Source organism: Aristolochia californica, unplaced genomic scaffold, assembly GCF_029961685.1.
Source record: "Aristolochia californica isolate CCGP_79_NKW_82.1479 unplaced genomic scaffold, dmAriCali1.0.hap1 SCAF_5, whole genome shotgun sequence".
In the NCBI taxonomy this organism is placed as follows: Eukaryota; Viridiplantae; Streptophyta; class Magnoliopsida; order Piperales; family Aristolochiaceae; genus Aristolochia; species Aristolochia californica.
This window is the reverse complement of record NW_027182214.1, coordinates 45,611,132-45,630,593: the sequence shown is the minus strand read 5'-3', so window position 1 is coordinate 45,630,593 and position 19,462 is coordinate 45,611,132. Positions and strand designations below refer to the sequence as shown.

The window sequence follows — 19,462 nt, the reverse complement described above, 5'->3', positions numbered from 1 at the left end:
TGAAAAAAAGGGAGGGTATTATCTGAAATGAGATGAGAATTAGACGTCGTCGCCGATGCATCCCTTCCTGCTCTTCTCTCCAACCGGTATAGATGCACAAAGCTACTCGCTTTCTGTCTCCATTTATCCTGTACCCTCTATCACTTTTCCACTGCGTCTATATTGGTTGTTAGTCATTTTGAATGTTCTGAAAACATGTCGAACGTGGGTGGTCTAGGTGTTTTCAGTTCCTTTCCTACCACTGAATCATAATCTCATCGAGGTTCTTAGATCAACTCTTTTCCTGCTTCTCAAAATCTTTTTTGTTCCCACGTGTATTATGACATGGATGGCTGGTAACTTGTCGAGCCACACCGTGTTCGTCCAATGAATCTCTTTTCTAGCTGAAGCTAGTTTGCCTCGGGTATTACGATGTTTGGTTGTGCATCTGGAAGCATTCTATTAATGCAGCTGTATTTATTTGGAAATTTTGTGAATGTGTGGACTCAGACAGATGATATCCTGATTATATTTACCGGCTAAATGAAAATATAGTGATTTTATTTCAACAAAATTAGATAACCGAGCATGGATTAGCTGATCTGTTAAAACATATTTTGGCTTCAAGAATGTTGACCTTTGTCGGCCCCAGACAGTCTGGCGACGATCCTTTTTTTTAAACAGTTATTAGATGCTTTCCTTAAATGTAAAAATAATGGCGATACTCTATTTGAGCTTCTAAGCAGCTATTTTGTCACATTCATATAAAAAATCGGTGGTGCTTCTGGATACAGATTGATGAAGATGAAGTCTATTGGAGGGAGAAGAGCAGATGTGAAGAATTTGTATGGGGACATAAATTGACTCACGTGATCCTTCAGTGGGCTCAATGCTTTTGTGAGTATGCATTGTGTATTCATTTTTGCAGCTTCTTCTTTCTTATTGATTTTCTTTACAAGTCAATCACTGCACTTCAATATGGGATGGCAATATTGGGTAAATGAATCTTAACCTTGTCATGTTTTTTTAATGCATTTCATCTGATAAACTGTGTTAATTTACTCTGTTGTGTTGGAAAGGTCTATTCTTGATGCAAAGGTGAAAACTCCCTTCTAAGATCCAGAATTTATTTGTTCCCTTTTCTTGTTTGGTTCTAAAAGGTCTTATAGGTCTTGCAAAAGTAATTAACTGCAGATGGTATTTTTCTTTTCAGTCAATTGCTAGTTGTTTCAATCTTGACAGCTAATGCTATGGTTGGATCAAAATCATGGATTGGAGGGCTACTTAATCGTTCTGGTAACAAGCGCCATGGAGTAAGGGCCCTTGGTTATTGCTTGAGCCCTCTTCAGGTAAGATTCTTGTTGCATGATGGAAAGTGAGATACACTTTTCTGCTTGCTTGTTCGCTTTTATTTTATGTCATTTTTCATTATTCTAATGATCTGTGGCACAGGAACAAAGATTGCAAAGACTTCAGGAAAGATTGCAAGTACCTTTTGACGAGACTCGTCCTGACCATCAGGTATACCTTTGTCTCAATTGGTCAATCAGTTATATGTTTGAAGTTCAGAAATGAACTAATTGAATTCAAACCCATATTTACAATAAAGAAAAGGAAAATACTAATTTATAAATCTTATATTGTTTTTCGAATGTATCTTCCATTGTTTGTGATAGTGCACTGGATGAAAATTAAGTTGCTTGATTTCCAATTTCATGTGTGCTTTTTACAGCACAAATGTATTGCTGACAAGTTCCTCGTATCATAACTTTCTCTCCTCTGTTCAGGATTTGAATTGGTTTCTTGTTCTTTTGTCTAATACAAGTTGCACAATTTTGCCAATAGTGGTTTTCTACAACAGCTTGTTGTCTTTAGGACTTTCTAAACTCCTTTTTTCTTAAGTTAATTTAAATTTTTTTTATTATGCTTATAGTCTTTTCAAAATTGCACCTTTGCAGGTTGGAAACATCTGCTCTCTCTCTCTCTCTCTCTCTCTCTCTCTCTCTCTCTCCCCCTCTCTTTCTCATTCCCTCATGCATTCTTTTTTATTTTGTTTTTTTATTTTTCTCTGGTTAGTGGTGCAATTTGTTTATTAGATGTCTCAAAGTGTGCCACTATCTTATTTTTAGGAATCTCTCAAGGCTTTGTGGAGTGCAGCCTTTCCAAACATTGACCTTAAAGGTTTAATCTCTGAGCAATGGAAAGAGATGGGTTGGCAAGGCCCAAATCCATCAACTGACTTTAGGTACACTTTCTGATCTTTTATAGTGGTCAGATCATTATATTCTATTTGTTCTGACTAAGTTTGTGGGACTGTGAAGTGGGCATTCTCTCTTCTTATTTCTTGTTGTTTATATTTAGTTAGTGAAGCCCGGTGAATATTTGAATAGCATCCACAAGTTGTAACTTTGAAGTGTACTCAATAGAGTTGTGTTGTATTTCTTATTATTTGTAAATCTTTAATTGGTTATGCTTTTTAATTGCATATCCATAGTAATAAGAGCATCTATTGTCTCAGGGGGTGTGGCTTCATTTCACTTGAGAATCTATTGTTTTTCGCGAGCACATACCCGGTAGGCCAAAGCATATGTCTTTCCGGAAATTCTAAATGAACACTTTTTTTTTATGCTTCTTCATATCTTAGAAAGTTCCGATATAATTATTATTTCCAACTTGTGACTAATATTGGAAAATTTTAAATGAAGGCTTCTTTTCAAAGGCTATTGTTCAAAAAAGAAGGTGATAGAGCCATGTGGGAGTACCCTTTTGCAGTTGCTGGCATCAACATCACATACATGTTAATACAAATGTTGGATCTGTATTCAGGTTATACTACAAACCTTTTTGTGATATCTGAGTGGCTGTTATCAGTTCCTTCAGACAAAACAGTGGGCATTTCCTGTTCTTAAATGAAGAAAACATGATTTTTCCTGGTTACGATTTCTGAGGAAATATGAGGTACAGATGGATGTTATAGCTTATTGCTTCATTTAGGCTCTTATATTTTTTGAAACTGCGTCTTGTAGGAAATGGAAGTTCTTAAGAAATTGATTATGTTTCTCAAATAATTTTTTGGAACCCACGAGTATCTGTTAAATATTCTATTTACTTTTGCATTCCTGGTTTGGAGGTTACATTCATATCTCTATCTTATATTTAGTTCAGTAGAGAGAGGGAGTGCCTTCAAAGGCCAAGTAGAACACAGTAGTGGTTGTGCTGGTTCCTCCCAAAATAACCAACCAAAATTAGTAGGTCTCTTTCCAACTAATGAGCTAAGAGCTTCTCAAGCCCAAATCATTTTTTCTTGAACACGATGAGACAAAAATATTTATTAAGAGAGAAGATGGTACAAGGCTTCAAACAGGAAGGAACAAATCCAAAGCAGCAAATAGAAAAAAGATAGAAAACTTTTTCTATTTTTGAATGTTGATTACACCCTGGTGAGACTTGACTCAAGACCTCAACCTAAACGAAACCACCCCACCCCAACCCACCACAATTGGCCATTGAGCCTAATGGCCCAATCCACAAAGATATCCATCTGGTGAATGATGTTTTTATTATTTTTTATGAACAGTGTGAATTTATTAAGACAAGAAAAGAAAAGAAATACAACCTAGAAAGGGAGGGCATCCCAACACATCAAAGGCTTGAAGGGATGTGCCCCATCTAGCTTGAGAGTCCGCAAGGTGGTTGGCTGATCTGGGCACATGTGCCCAAGTACAATCAAGGGAGGAGGTAATGCTACAAATATCTAAAAAGATATCCCAATACCTCCACGCGGGAGTTTTGGAGTTGGCGTACTAGTCAATGATCACCTTGGAATCACCCTCAATGATAAGAGGTCTAGAAAGCCAATCTCGGAAGATGATAAGGCCATGGTAAAGGCCGGCAAGCTCAGCCGAGGAAGAATCCGAGATGCCCGAGGGGCCGGCGAATGAGAGCAGGAGGCTGCCATTGCACACGTGGATGACACCACCGCAGCCCGCAGGTCCTGGACAGCCAAGGGCGCTGCCGTCAAAATTCAATTTGAAGCTGCCTGGAGGAGGGGGATTCCATACTTTCATAGCAGGGGGACTGGAGGGGCCAGCCATGGCAGCAACAAGACACCGGTTCCCAGGAAGGTGAGAGCTGTGCAAGTGAAGGAATTCCTTCTTCATAAGGAGCCAAGTAGAGACCTGTCCAGCAATAGAGTCAGCGAGTGCAGAGGCACTAGAAGTCTTAAAGATGGAATTTTCTTATGTTTCTCTCCTTCCAGAGTGCCCAAGGGATATGACCCGTGCAGCTGGAGACAAGCATTCTGCCAAGCTTTGGAATCTGAGAGCCAGTGAGAGATTGTATCATAGACGGGAGGTCACAAGAGACACAGTTTTGGAGGCCAATTCAGTTCAGAAGGTTGGCCCAAATTTCCTGGGCGAAATGGTAGTGAAGTAGCACGTGTGTGGCTGATTCTGGAGAGCTATGGCAGAAGGGGCAGGTAAGGTCTGGTACTTGAGTTCCTTACTTAAGTAAGGCATCAGATGTGAGGATTTTATTCTTGCAAGCACACCATGCGACAAAATTGGCGCAAGGAGGGGCAGAGAGGGACTAAACCGAGGCTGCTGGGTGGCGAGGGTGAGGGTGAGGAGTAGTGATGCCTTGAATACTGTTATAGGCTGAAGCGGCTGAGAAGGAGCCCTTTGGGCAAGGAGTCCAAATGAGCTGATCCGGAATAGAGGCTCTGATCCTGACATTTACAAGGGTGGATAGAAAATTTGAGGCCTCCATAGCCTCAACATCCATAAGTCCCCTCCGGAATTGCAAGTTTCCAATTTCCAGACTGCTGCCATATATCAGCAACTGAGGCGATGGGGTAATTGGAGAGGCCCGAGAGAGGGCTGAAGGCAATTTCCAGCAGTTTATCACCCAACCAGTCAGACCAGAATTTGGTCCGAAGACCATTGCCGGCAAAACACTTGACAGAGGCAAAAATTGTGGAAGGAGGAGAAAGATCTTCCTCCAGATTGATGCGAGTCTATGTCGGTTGCCACCCTCCAACCGCCAGCCATCATGCTGACCAGCTTTGGCAGCAACCAGAGAGTGCCAGATCAGCGAGGGAGAAGTGTTGAATCTCCACAGCCATTTGAGCAGGTAGGCTGAATTAGTGCCCGAGATACTTCTGATGCCGAGACCTTTGAGGAGAGTTGGTTGGTAGGCGTTGACCCAGTTCATTCTTTCTCGATTGGGCTCGCCCCAAAAGAATCAAGGCTTTAGGAACTCTTACCGGTTAGCAGCGGCAACTAGACAGTGGAATAGGGAGAGAAAGTAGCTCGGAATCCCATGGAGGCAAGATTTTATAAGAGTGAGCTTGTCTGCCTTTGATAGGAACTTGCCTCGCCAGGTTGCTAAGCGGCTCTCCATTCTTTCAATGACTGGATTCCAGCAATGCTTGTTTGGGGAGCAGTCAATCAGCAGGAGACCAAGAAAAGTGCTGGGAAGGTTGGCGATTTTACAGCCAAGATAAGAAGCCATGGAGTGAAGGGTATTCGGTGCAATGTTATATCCAGTGATTGAGGACTTGGCCCAGCTGACTTTCTAGCCTAAGGAGAGCTCGAAAAGGCTTAGTAGCACTTTGAACTTGGTGATATGATCCATTGTACCTTCTCCAAAGAGGCACGTATCGTTGACGTATTGCAGAATAGCAATGTCTTGGTCAAGCTAGTTTGACATGGGGGAAAGCCATCCAATGTGCTTGACGTGATGCACCATCATGGAGAGATGTTCAGCAACAATGGTGAAAAGGAAAGGCGATAAGAGGTCCCCCTAACGGATCCCGCGAGTGCCTTGAAAATGACCACAAGAGATGCCATTTACTAGGATGGAGTAGGAGGCGTAAGATACGCAATTACTCATTCAAAAATGTTAGTGGGTTCCAAAACCCATTTGTCCATGGAAATAATCCAGGAACTTCCTGTTGACACGATCAAACGCCTTATCGAAATCAAGTTTAAGAGCAAATCGGGGAAATTTGGAGCACTTATACAAATCAAGAAGCTCGTGTGTGGCCATTGCTGAATGTAGGATATTTCAACCATGGATGAATGCACTCTGACATGGGTTGATTATCTGAGGTAGGACACTTTGGAATTTGTTAGCCAATAACTGAGCAATAATTTTATAAGTGTTGGTGGTGAGGTTGATAGGTCAGGAGTCCCGGGGGTGTTCAGTGTTTTTCTTAGGCACTAAGGTTGTGAATGAAAGTCCCATGGCCCGGTATGTGATGCCACACTGGTGGAAGTTGTTGACAAGAGCATATACATCCTTGCGGATTGTCTGCCAGCAATGGTGGTAAAATTCTCCGTTGAAGCCATCAGGCTCAGGGGTGTGGTCAGTGGGCATCCCGAGGGTAGCAACATCAATCTTGGAGTGGGAGAATGCTCCAGCTTGGTAGCCGCACTGGCGCTGATTCGTTGGTACTGAAGATGTTGGAACACTTGGCAATTGAACCGCTCCTCGGTATTAAACTCTGCAAAAAACTCCACAATAGCATTAGTGATAGGAGTCTATCTGAGCTCACTTGGTCCTCAATGTTGAGGGAGGTGATTCGGTTAGCTCTCCTCCTTGCTGAGGCGATGGAGTGGAAGAATTTTGTGTTTCCATCTCCATCGGATATCTAGCGAAACCCGGTCCGTTGTTTCCAGTGAATTGTTTTATTGTAGGAAAGATTCTGGAATTCATGAGTAAGATCATTGCAGAGAGAAAGTTTAGGGGTGGAGAGAGACCTTGGTACCTCAAGGAGGTTGAGTTCATAGATTCGGCCGAGGAGGGAGCTCTTCAGATTAGCAACAACAAACCGACGCCTAGAGGACCAGGAGTTAGTTTTGGCTTTGAGCATCTCCAACTTGAGAGGGAAATTCCATCTGGGCTTGGGACTGGTCAGAATAGATTGCCACCAATTTGCAAAATTTGCATCAAAATCATGGTACCGAAGCCAATCGTTTTCAAATCGGAAAGGTCAAGGCTGGGAATTTGTTTCAATTAGAATCAGCCAGTGGTTGGAACAGGCTCAGTTAAGAACCTTTCCAGAGGTGTTGTTGTCGAGTTGGAGACGGCAAGGAACTGATCCAGTTTGGAGAGGATTGGGGGCTGCTGCCCATTTGTCCAAGTTAATTCCTTCCCTGAGAGAGGGATCTCCTTTAGTTCAAGGCTGTCAATGAGGTCAGTGAATGCGTGCATAGTGGAAGTTATTTTGCTGGTTGGGGGATGTTGAATTTATGGAAAAGAGAAATACTTCATTGACTTAATGTAATCAGAATACATGAACCTCTATTTATAATAGAGGAAGGTAGTAGAGTCCAATTACAATTAAACTACCTTTGTCCCAATTACATCCAAACTCTAACACTTAAAGATAAGTCCTAGCATAATTAAATAGAAGACTAACATAACTAAAACACCTTTAAACTGAAACTGTTATGTGAGACCTCCTTTCATAATAATTGTGGTTCTGTAAGACTTCTTCTTGTGTAAGACTCATAATGCCACCTCACGTGATCATGGTGGGTCCCACCAGCTCGTGTGACCATGGTGGGTCCATATCTTGTAGGTTTGGGCCCATCTTCCAACACACTTGGATATATGGGCCTTTCTTGGTCATGTGGGTTTGGGCCCATCTTCCAATACTCCCCCTCAAGCTGGGGGTGAGAGAACATCATGAACTCCCAGCTTGTTGCAAATGATGTATAAGATCTTCTTGTATAAAATGGTAGTCCTCCATATCTTCCAACACTCCCCCGCACGTTGGTGCTCTCTTCCATGAGGCCCAACTGGCATAAGATAAGTGAGAGTAAACTTACTCCAAGCTGCATGACATCGCTCCATACTCCAGTCATAACCTATGCTGGATGTAGGGCACACTCCTATCATTCGTAAGTAGTGGCACTCCTATCTTTCATAGGTAGTGGGTTTATATGCAGTGCTAAGAAGTGTAGTAAAACTCCTCCATCACCGTGTCCCTCCACAGGACAACGACTCTCAAGTGGTAGGAGTAATAAATGCCAATTAAGGGGGGGTAACATATATGTAGTAATAAGCTCCTCCATCATGATGTCCCAACCCAGGTATTGACTCTCAAACGTGATAAGTGGGTAATGCCTGTCATTCACAAGACGGCGATAAAAAACCACGGGTATTTATATAAAAAAGTGTCAATGGACTTAAAACACCCATATGTATATATATATATATGAACTTAAACTCCCAACCGAAGCAACATGCAATAGGTTGGCCCAAATATGTATGTGAGAGTCAAATAAAGGATGGTAGGAGTAAGGTTGTCAAATAACCAATAGGTAATGGGTAAACAGGAGGATAGGATGCTGAGGCCACCACTTCTTCAATAATAAAGTCTCATCCAAAGAGACAATAGTTGCAGTTGAAATAGGCCTCAAAATAATAATCCAGCCAGAAAAATAGAATCAAATCAAGCCGAGTCAGGTATGACTAATAATTACCACAATTATTATTGCGAGTCAGGATTCTTGGTCTTCAATTTTCTTTGCGGCAAAAATTTCTTCGTAGATGCAAAAGTTTCATCATTGTGCCCCCCCTTTTCTTGAATATTTTGGCCACATAAAACTTTCCACAACATATGGAATAAAATACCTCTTTCTTGTACTTCTCCCCCTCAAGCTGGGAGGTAATGGCAGTGATCCCAGCTTGAACCAAATAACATAGATGCAGTAATAAGTTCATCAATAACAGCAACTCAAAAAAGTGACGCAAAACAATCGGCTTAAATTCGGATTTTTCAATGCAACAAGATACCAGCATGACCTTTGATTCTTCCAATGCAAATATATCTTTAAATATAGATCAGATTGACATGAAACTTTTTCTTTCTTAAACTAGACTTAAATACCTTTCATCCAAGTATAAATTCTCTTCATAAAATATACTTCTATTGAGATGTATAATCTAATAGATTTCGGTCTCTGTTGAACTAAGTACTCTTTCCCCTTTTTCCATCATGACCATTGACTCTTCCAAGATCAATATCTCCGTATAAAAAACTCAAATCGAGAATTGATTGAATAGGTAAGAAAATAGACTTATAGATATTTCTTTTGATATACAATTCTCCATATAAAGTCTCATTCTTTATAGCATAAAATAGCTCGGAAGTTGATGCTTTCTACTGCAGCACGAACCTCTTTTGCAATCTGACCTTTACTGCTTCAAATATCGATTTCTCTTTGTAGATAACTCCGATTGCAAAAAAATGTTTTTCCTTGAAAAGTAGACTCGAATATTTTTCCTTCAATATATAATATGCATATGAAAAACTCAGTATATAGGTGAAAACGTAAATCAAATAATAGGTATAGGGACTGAAAAAAAAGAAATACGAACCTAAACTGCTAGAGATAATAAATCAGAAAAGATCACATTACCTCTATGGGTTGACTGAGTCAACTTATAGAACCTGCTCTGATACTGTGTTGAATTTATGGAAAAGAGAAATACTTCATTGACTTAATGTAATCAGAGTGCACGAACCTCTATTTATGATAGAAGAAGGTATTAGAGTCCAATTACAAATAAACTATTTTTGTCCCAATTACACTGAAACTCTAACACTTAAAGCTAAGTCCTAGCATAATTAAATATCCCAATATAAATAGAAGTCTAACACGATTAAAACACCTTTAAACTGAAACTCTCCTGTGAGACCTCCTTCCATAATAATTGGGGCTTTGTAAGACTTCTTATTGTGTAAGACTCATAATGCCACCTCACGAGACCATGATGGGTCCCACCAGCTCGTGTGATCATGGTGGGTCCATATCTTATGGGTTTGGGCCCATCTTCCAACACACTTGGATATGTGGGCCTTCCTTGGTCGTGTAGGCTTGGGCCCATCTTCTAACAAGGGAGATTTCTGAATTGTATTGAAGTCTCCCGCCAGACTCCAGGGGAGGTCCCAGAGCTGGAGAAGGTTCAGCAATTCGTCCCAAAAGCCAGCACGATCCCGATTTGTAGGGCCATAGACACCGGCTATGGCCCAAATGTGACCTGAAATGTCTATCCCGAATCTGAATACCAATGGAGTAAGTTGTCGAAACTGGGAGAAGTTGCCAGAGGTTTGATGGCTGGTCTTCTTTTTTCCTGTTTAAAAAAAGGGCTGGACCAGGCTTTACAACATTGCATCATAGGACAAGACATGTTAGAGTAAAGCAAGGATTAGGGCCAATATAATGTCTTCATACTGTTTCTTATGCACATTCGTTCCAGAAGCAGCAGCAAGAAGTAAAAGTTTAGTGGTATCTCACTTGTGGAAACTACAGAGACGCTTAATAGAATTTCTTCCTTTCTTTTCTGAATTTTATTGTTTAAGTTTTTTTATTGATTTACAGTGAACTGGTTATATTTTGTCCTGATGCTTGTTTTATCATCTAACAGCAAAACCCAAATGTTTGCCTGGACAGAACTTCATAAAGATCCTTTCAGGTGACATCCTTACTCTACCTATCAACTGGAGTTAATAACTTTTTTCATCATGAAAAGAAAAGTCACTACTTATGTGTCAAGCTACCATTCTTACGAGTATATTATGTTTTCCTTTGCAGAAGATGAAGCTGCCTTTGATGTACTATATTGTATAGCATTTGAAATGATGGATGCTCAGTGGCTTGCTATGCGGGCATCTTACATGCAATTTAATGTATGCCTCTCTCTCTATTTTTCTCTGTCCCCCTCTCTGTCTATCTAGCTCCATATTCGGCAACAAAAAAAAATTCTCAGCAATTCCTTCTCCTATAACATTTTCTTTAGTAAGATCATATTGGTTATCTTGGATGCAGTTCTGCATTAACCAACCTGCACTAATACTTGGGTGGTCAGTTAATGCAGAAAACTCTACTAGTTAAGAAATATGTGAACATTTGACATTATTTACTTCTTTTTTTCCCTTCATAATTAGATGTACTTTCCTTCTTTTTTTTCCCCTCAGAATTTAGATGTACTTCTTTTTCAAAAGCACGTACTTCTTTGAGGCCAGATATATCCTAATTTCAGTATTCTATTTCAGATTTCCCAATAAGGTTACCTTTTTCTGTCTTTGAATAATATTTGACCAATTCACTTGTTGTGGGTGGCTGAAGTAGAGGTAACAAAAAACACAATTTTTTTATGTCTGTACAATCATTTGACAAATTTGGTTTCTAGTATCTGTTGATGTACCGAAGATAGATGGAACATCCTAAATTTTGTTAAGCTAGATGAAGTAAATTTACTGTTCTTAAATAAACATATGAACTATTCTTAAAACATATTCAATTTATTTTAGAAAAAAACATATCCCTTCCCAAAAGATAAAAAAATTCTATCCTATTTCCTATTTATCTTTCTAAATTTCTTCTCTTGTTGGTCTGTTGATCTCAAATTACTTTTGGTTTTTGGTCAAGCTACTAGTGAAGTTGGGTCCAAGGCCCATCCCAAAATGACTAGCTAACTTAAAAAACCTCTTTTCCAACTAATAAACTCAAGATCTTTGTACTCATTAATCCATGTGGGACTATTCCTTAACACTCCCCCTCACGTGTAGGCCCTCTTTTGTGGCTCTGGAAGTGGATAATTTTAGGTGTAGGTCCTCTTTTGTGGCTCTACAAGTGGATAATTTAGGTGTAGGCTCACATATAAGTACCCGCTCTGATACCATATGAAGTTAGGTCCAAGGCCCATCCCAAAATGACTAGCCAACATAGGAAACCTCTTTTCCAACTAATAAACTCAAGATCTTTGTATTCACTAATCCATGTGGGACTATTCCTTAACACTACTCATTAACTGAGTAAAGTTTGAGTAAATTTGTGAGGTTGTCAATTGGGCTTTTTTGCTCAATGGCCACATATTGGGTTTTTATGTGAGATCTTGGGTTCAACTTTCATCAAGGGTATTGGAGTAGTCTGTGTTTGTAAGCAAAAATGAAGAAAAGGGTGGTCTTGTCAGGTCCTTGGCCTATAACTTGTAACATTAAGGGAGTTGCAAAATGAGTGTTCCATAAATATGAAGAATATTACATTGTAAAATAGTGTTTTCAGGTCTCCTAAGCCTCATATAAATTTGATGTAAGTAGCCTACAGGCATCCATTAACATCATCTTTTCAGCCTTGTCTGAACTATTTCAAGTTCACTTTATCTGTCCTCTATTGTACTCGATAATTTTTTCCCTAAATAATGGCTTCATCCATGTATTCTATTTTATTTATTATATTATTATTTATGAAGTGGGAAAAAGAGCCACATTAAGAAGTCTTAAGAAAAGTGAATGGGTTGTAAGCCTCCTAAGTGGTTGAGTTCGGTTCTATCCCAAAATGACTAGCCACGTAGGAGGCTCAACACTATAATTCATTAACTTTTTTTTAAGATTTCTCAATGTGAGACTTTTCATGTTCACACTCCCTCTCGCGTCTAGGCTTACACGTAATGGACCTGCAACGTGTTCACAACATACAAAACAGCCTGGCTCTGAACTCATGGAGCCCACACCTAACAAATAACCTAGGGAGGACACACTGGACCTCGGTCCATGCAAACAACTTGTTTTGATACCACAATTGGGTTGAGTCTGATTCCATCCTAAAATGACTAGCCACTTAGGAGGCTTATTGCTCAACTTTTTTTTTTTGAATAAGATGTATAAGCTATTAAAAAGAGGGAAAAAATTACAATACCTAGCTAAACAGGGCCTTCCTCCACAACAAGGTGTTGGAGTGAAACACCTAATTTAGCCCGAGCATCCGCTAAATGATTAGCTGACCTAGGAATGTGTTTCCAGTTACAGTTTAAAAGAGAAATTAAATCACATATATCATAAAACATGTTCCAGTGTCGCCATGGTGGAAGAATTGTCTTTGCACACTAGTCGATGACAATTTTGGAGTCACCTTCAATGCAGAAAGGCCCCACAAGATGATTTTTGAAAATTTGAAGCCCATTGAGTAGTCCGGAGAGCTCAGCTGTGGTTGAATCTGAAATATCAATTGGCCTAGCGAACGAGAAAAGAAGAGTACCGTTGCAATCACGAATAACACCACCAAAACCCGCAGGGCCTAGGTATCCAAACCCACTTCCATCAAAATTCAATTTGTAATGGCCCATTGGGGTAGGAGTCCAAATTACCATAATTGGGGGGCAAGGTGGATAAGACATGCCAGCAATTTTTCACCATTTTTCTCAGAAATTGGATCCATTTAGATTTCGGAATTCCTTACGTAGAAGGATCCACGTAGAAACTTGGCCAACGATTTTTTCCACCAGTGTATCGCTGGGGATGGATTTTAAATTAAATTTTCAGTTGTTTCTTTCTTTCCATAATGGCCAAATGATATGACCAACACAACAAGAGGTAAGCAATTTCCCGAGTTTTGGGAGGCTAGCATTAGTGACTGAGAGGATGGTAAATGAGAGATTTTGAGAGGGGCAGTACTGGAAACCGATTTTGTTAAGGAGGCTAGTCCATACAAAGTGGGCAAAGTTGCAATGTAAATGGACATGGGTGGTTGTTTCAGGGGAATTTTGGCAGAAGGGACATAAGGGGTCTTGGACCTAATAACTCATTTACTTTCTTAAGACTTCTCAGTGTAAGACTCTTCCCACTTCATATTATTAATTTTGAGTGATCATCGATGGAATTTTTGGGCCCTCACGCGTTTTTTTTCCTTCCAACTATGACCAACATCACTTTTCTCAAAAAAAAAAAAAAGGAACCTTTCTCAAAAAAACTATGACCAACATCTCCTTTTCTTACTTCTCTACTTCTAAACCTTGATTAAAGCTCCCTTTGTTCTCCTGAATGGATGATCCTCAACTAATATCCTTTCTCTTTAAACTATGAAGCCCAAAAAGACCAAATAACTAGATTAACTTAGAGTGAGATCATGTTCTTGGCTTCGTTATATAGTTGAAAAGTTAATATGTTTTTGTTTTTTGAAAGCAATATATAAAAGATTTCATTAAGAGAGTTTGTGGAATAGGGAAGACTCCAAATGATTATAGCAATGTCTGAAATAAAAAAACTGAAATACAATTAATGTTTGAGAAACTAATCAAGCGATAAGCAAGGGGTGGAGGGGAAGCTTCACCTTGGAAGTAGCAAAATAGTTTGCACTACTCAGGTATCAAAAGTGATATTTAAGGTTCTAAAGTATCTTCAAAATAGCGTTTTTGTTTTCAAGTAATAAAAGCCATTGATAACCACCTTTTCCAGAAAAAGAAAAAAAAAATCTGTCAAGAATAATACTGTGGTTATTAGTTGGAAAACGACCTTCTTACTGCAAGAGTGTCATTTTGAGATGACCTTGTGCATAACTTTTACATGGTATCAGAGCAGGGAGTATGTTCTATTGGGCCTTGTTGGTGTCCTTGACTTGTGCCTTGTTTGAATGTATGTTGGGTGCAGAAGGGGAGGGGGGGGAGGAAGCGGGGAGGGGAGGAGATGGCTGGTGTGGGGTTGGGGTGTTAGTCACTGAAAACTTACTAATAAAGATTGTTGAATTGTTGAATCCTCTCAACTTGGAGTGTCTCAATTGAGTGTGCAACATAAGCTTTAAGATCCCCAGAAAGAGCTCTTAGCTCCACTTTGTTAGAGTCATAATGATTGAATAAGCAAAGTATATCAGATGGATATTGTTTGTAGGATCTTGAATGAAGTCACTGCACCAAGAGGCTTGGGTTTCTTCAGAAGTAGTCAAGTTGAGCTTAACCTAGTCACCCATGGGGAGAGACCTCAGTGAGGGTTTCATATCTAGAGTTAATGGAGCTAACCGCTGATCTCTAGTTATGTACTTGGGCAGCCAGTTGAACTTTGGAAACTCCCAGAATTAATTATTGTGCCTTATTTTCCAAATGATCACTCTCAGTGAGCAACTTAATACAATTCTTTTTCCTTTCTTTCCAAGCACTCAACAGTAAGGTGCTAAAACTTCTAGTCAACTTTCCAAATGGCTTATGATCAATTGTGCAGGAACGAAAAAGAAGAATTGAGGTAAATAGGATGAAGAGCAAACATGCAAATGAAGATGAACCAAATGCATAAAGTAAATGAGCAAATGAAGCAATTGTTTACCTTCGTGCTGACATAAAATTTGTAAGTTTGATTATCAACGTTATTTTCCTTGCTAAAAAGCAGGTTAGTGATAATACTTATGCCTTTCATGACATGCCATTGAAAGCACTGATTTTAGAGGCACCATAACGAGCTAGGAGATGTCTGGAGGTCTGACAAATGACGAAAGACACAAAGCCATTTTGGGGAGTGACAGTGTATCACCAAAAGAGCTTGTAGATCTTGATGTTGCCCCCCATGCAGTTGAGTCTCTTTCTTCTCTCTTCTTTTTAGAGTTTGTAAGTTTTTTGTTCAAAACCATGTAATCTCCTGTTTGTACTTTCTCCCTTGAGAGCCTCTTTTAGTGAATCCTCTCTTCTCTTTGTCATTTCCCCCACCTCAAAAGAAAGTCTCCCAAAACTAACAGCAAGGTCTGACACTCTCCATGTACCTCTTACTTGAGATTCTAGCCCATCTCAACAACCTACCAAAATAGGATTGGCACATCCAAGGGCCATGCTTCCTTGTGCCAGATTTTCCTTAACTGCTGCCTACATGATCAATGCAACCATTGAGACTGATACAGCACAAATTTTAGTGGCAAAGAAGACGCATGGGTTATGCAGCATTAGTGTCACATTGTTAGGTCAAACCCTTAGCTGGACTGGCTTTTTGTTACTCAGCCTAGCTCACAAGTGTTATGGGCCAGTCAGGCTACTTGAAACAGGTTCACATGAGAACTTGAAGAAAATTCACTCACCAAGGCACATCCACATAGAGAAGTTGAGAACTTACAGTAAGAAGGATTTTTTCTACTCAAATGAACATTATCTTAGAACTGGGTGACATCAAGTAGCTCCAACCAATTCTTCTAATTTACACACACCAAGTGCCATAGGTACTCTTTTAATTTGTTCTGTTTGTCCATTGGTTTGGGGGTGAAAACTAGATGAAAAGTTTAGTATTTGGCTTCCAGAATTTGGAATATCTCAGTCCATAACTTACGTATGAACAGTATGTGGTGATCATTAATAATGGTGCTTGACACACTATAGTCCCTAGTGCTTCATTACATTGGCTGTGAAGGCTTGGTCGCTTCTTCAACAATGCCATCTCTTGGTACAGCCACACAAGTGTGGCATACTTTGAAAAACGGTCCACCACCATAATTGACCCTTGCCCTCAACTTTCTATAGTCCCATAATAAAATCCATGGAAACCGACGCCCATGGTCTTTGTGGTATGGAGAGAGGCTTGACCATGTCCCCTTGCTTGTTCCTCTCAAACTTGTCTTGCTGATAGATGAGGCAAGTGCACACGTACTCCTCTATGTTATGCTTAATCCCAGGTCAATTATAGATGGCTTCAACAATGCAAGTGTTCGCTTCTGCCTTGGTTGACCTGCCCACTTTGTGTCATGGCACTTGCTTCGCAGCTCGTCATGCATGTCGTGGAACATAATGTCATCTCCCTTTGGTGGATTAAAGTCGTCATGCATGTCGTGGAACATAATGTCATCTCCCTTTGGTGGATTAAAGGCCAGCCATCGACCAAAATCCATGTCCCTCCAAGTGTTGTGCCTCCATTAGGCAAGGCCTAGGCATCCTGCCATAGCCCCTCCTAGATTCGATCAAGCGAGTGTGCTACTAATTTGGCTAAGGAAGGCTGCTGTCTCCTAATGTAGCACTTCAGGCTCCACCTTGTGACTCAATGTGTCAGCTACATTATTGCTTCTGCCAGGCTTCTACTCGTGCAACTTATCAAATTCAGCCAAAAAGTCCTACCACAACACCTATTTATGACTTGGCTTCTTCTGCGTCAAGAGTAACTAGATGTCACTTGGGCTGTTTTCATCACAAACTTCAACCCCGACAAGTGGCTGGACTAAGTGTACAAACAATGCACCATGTCTCTCATCTCCTTCTGTTGCAGTGTAGCCTGCTCTCATCTCAGTCAGCTTTCTACTCTTGAATGCGGTGGGATGTTTATCGTATTCCATTACAGTACCAATTGCAAAATTATAGGGATTAATAGATACCTTGAATGGCTTGTCGAAATCAGCTAGCTGTAGGATAGGTTCCTGCACAACCGCTTCCTTCAGTGGTTGAAAAGCTTCTCAGCACTTGTCTGACGAGTGACATGGCTGTTGCTTCTTCAGAAGATCTGTCAAGGGTGCCACACTAGACTGGTGAACCTTTTGTAGTAATTCATGAAGCCTAGAAAACTGCAGCTCATTGACCTTTGTGGGGGTACCCCCACTCTACAATAGCCTCAATTTTCTTTCTATTCATCCAAATTTGGTCCGCACTGACCCAGTGTCTGTGAAGGACACCTGCAAGAGGGGTGGATACTTCTCCCTCTTCACAAAGAGAATTTTTCTTCAATACCTTGAACACCTCCCCGCAAATGCTGGATATGTTCTTCCAATGACCTGAATTCAAGAAAAGGAGGGATAAGTGCTTAAAGAACACAATAAAAAAAAAAAAAAAAAAAAATACAAAACTAACCAATTTGGGCTACATTGACGACAAGATGTTGAAGAATTGTTCCCTCTCGCCAAAGAGACGGCCAAAGCATTAGCTGAGTGAAGAGGCATGCTGTTTGTTCTTTAAGTTGAATCCTTCAGGGTGAATAATGTTCTCAGAAGAAAAAATTTTACTTAGAGGTGATCACCTGACATGTTCTGTTAATTTTTTTCTCAGGAGGTTTTGCAAGCAACAAGGGATCAATTGGAAAGAGAGCTATCTTTAGAGGACATACATCGGATTCAAGATCTTCCAGCTTACAATCTTTTGTACCAATAGCACTAAAATCAATTCAAAGTTGTATAATCCTCCTTTATTTAGAAAGTTTACGTTCTTTCTGCATTCCATGTCTCGATAGAAGCCAATTCTTGGTTGCTCAAAGTTATAGAACTTTTATATCCAGTGAAAGTGCCACAGCTTGTGATAATAGTGATGCATAGCACATGATTTGGACGGTTCTGTTCAGAGTGCAGGGGCGTGCAGGATTGTCTGAACCCTGGGGAGGCATTATTTACAGAATTTTATTACGAATAGATAGTTTTCATGTATATATATATATTTCTAATGTACAGAATCTAGAGGTTGTATATGGTCAGGAATTATTGTTTTCTATAGATAGAGGATGAAAGAGAAAGAAAGAAAAAATAGGAGATCAGAGAGGAAATAAGAGTTTTGATGAATAATTGTAGTGCAGCAGAATTTTTATTCATAATAATGAGAAAGTAGTGTTTGATGGGAGGAAATTTTATAATTTTCAGTTTCAATATGTACACTCGTTACTTGTTAGTAAAGTATGTGTAGAATTATCATTGATTTTCTGTGGTTAAAAGCACACAAATCCTACTTAATTTAACAGGGGATCTATTGGTAAAATCATACTCCAATATCGAATGTCAAAATTTGGACTTACAATCTCAAGACAAGTATAACACAACTCTTGCGAAATATGATATACATCTACCTGCTTGGTACATGAATTCAATTACATGATGGGGCTGTTGATGAGGAGTGGTTCACAAGCTCTCAAACCCTCGTATTTATTTTAGGGAATTTTAGTTTACTACCCAATTTTTTTGAAATAAAAGCACAAATAATTTTTGATTTTTAATTACATAAATACCCAACTTTGACCGGTTAATTGCACAAGTGTTGTCAAAGGTGACAGATAAGCTTTGACATGGTGCCACATCATCACGCAAATAGGCAAATGATATGTCAATCGGCACCTCATTGATAAGCCATGCTATCCTCCATGTAGGATGACACATCATCTACCAAGTCATCTACCCAATTTTTAATGTTTTTAATTTAAAAATATTTAAATCGTTAATAAAAAGTGTTAAAAAGGTAAAAGTAAGAATTTTTAATTAATTAATATGCTTATTTTATATTTTATTATTTTAAATATAAGGTAACAAAAAGTATTCCGATAAATTAGATTTCTAAACTCTAAAATAATTTTTTCAAATATTTTTTAATTAAAAAATTAAATTGATAATAAAAGGTGTATCTTCAAAAATAATTTTTGCCATATGGTATTAATAAGGTTTTAATTATTTTAAAAGTATTTAAAAAAATATTTTTTTATTACAGATGACTTGGTAGATAATGTGGCTTACCAATGGCATGGGTGTGACTTGTCGTTAACCTCTTTGGGTGCTGATGTGGCATGATGATATAGCACCATATAAACGGTCAAAGCTTACGTGTTACCTTTGATTGCACACATGTGTAGTTAACCGGTCAAAGTTGGGTATTGGTGTAATTAAGTTCAAAAGTTAATTATTTGTGTTATTATTTAAAAAAAATGGATAGTAAACTAAAATCCCCTTTATTTTATCATGTTATACTACTCTGTGATAAAAGTATTTTT

The 19,462-nt window shown here is 39.3% G+C and overlaps 1 protein-coding gene across 3 annotated transcripts; it reads left to right on the top strand.

Annotated features, from left to right (window-relative positions):
- On the top strand, nucleotides 1–18,322 carry LOC137965941 (uncharacterized). 3 transcript variants are annotated; one of them, XR_011116165.1, is made up of 11 exons: nucleotides 1–86; nucleotides 774–876; nucleotides 1,222–1,328; nucleotides 1,432–1,500; nucleotides 2,109–2,224; nucleotides 2,498–2,552; nucleotides 2,685–2,805; nucleotides 10,420–10,467; nucleotides 10,587–10,681; nucleotides 14,984–15,106; nucleotides 15,192–15,235. XR_011116165.1 is itself a non-coding variant. In XM_068812346.1 (10 exons), exons 1-10 carry the CDS (start codon nucleotides 33–35, stop codon nucleotides 17,866–17,868), a joined length of 870 nt encoding a protein of 289 aa, XP_068668447.1. In that variant the 5' UTR covers nucleotides 1–32; the 3' UTR covers nucleotides 17,869–18,322. The 3 variants fall into 3 exon arrangements, 2 of the variants coding, with proteins under 2 accessions (XP_068668447.1, XP_068668448.1); XM_068812346.1 differs by lacking the exons at nucleotides 14,984–15,106; nucleotides 15,192–15,235 and adding an exon at nucleotides 17,767–18,322; XM_068812347.1 differs by lacking the exons at nucleotides 1–86; nucleotides 14,984–15,106; nucleotides 15,192–15,235 and adding an exon at nucleotides 17,767–18,322 and having other exon boundaries at nucleotides 839–876; nucleotides 1,193–1,328.
- Nucleotides 18,323–19,462: the final 1,140 nt, after the last annotated feature.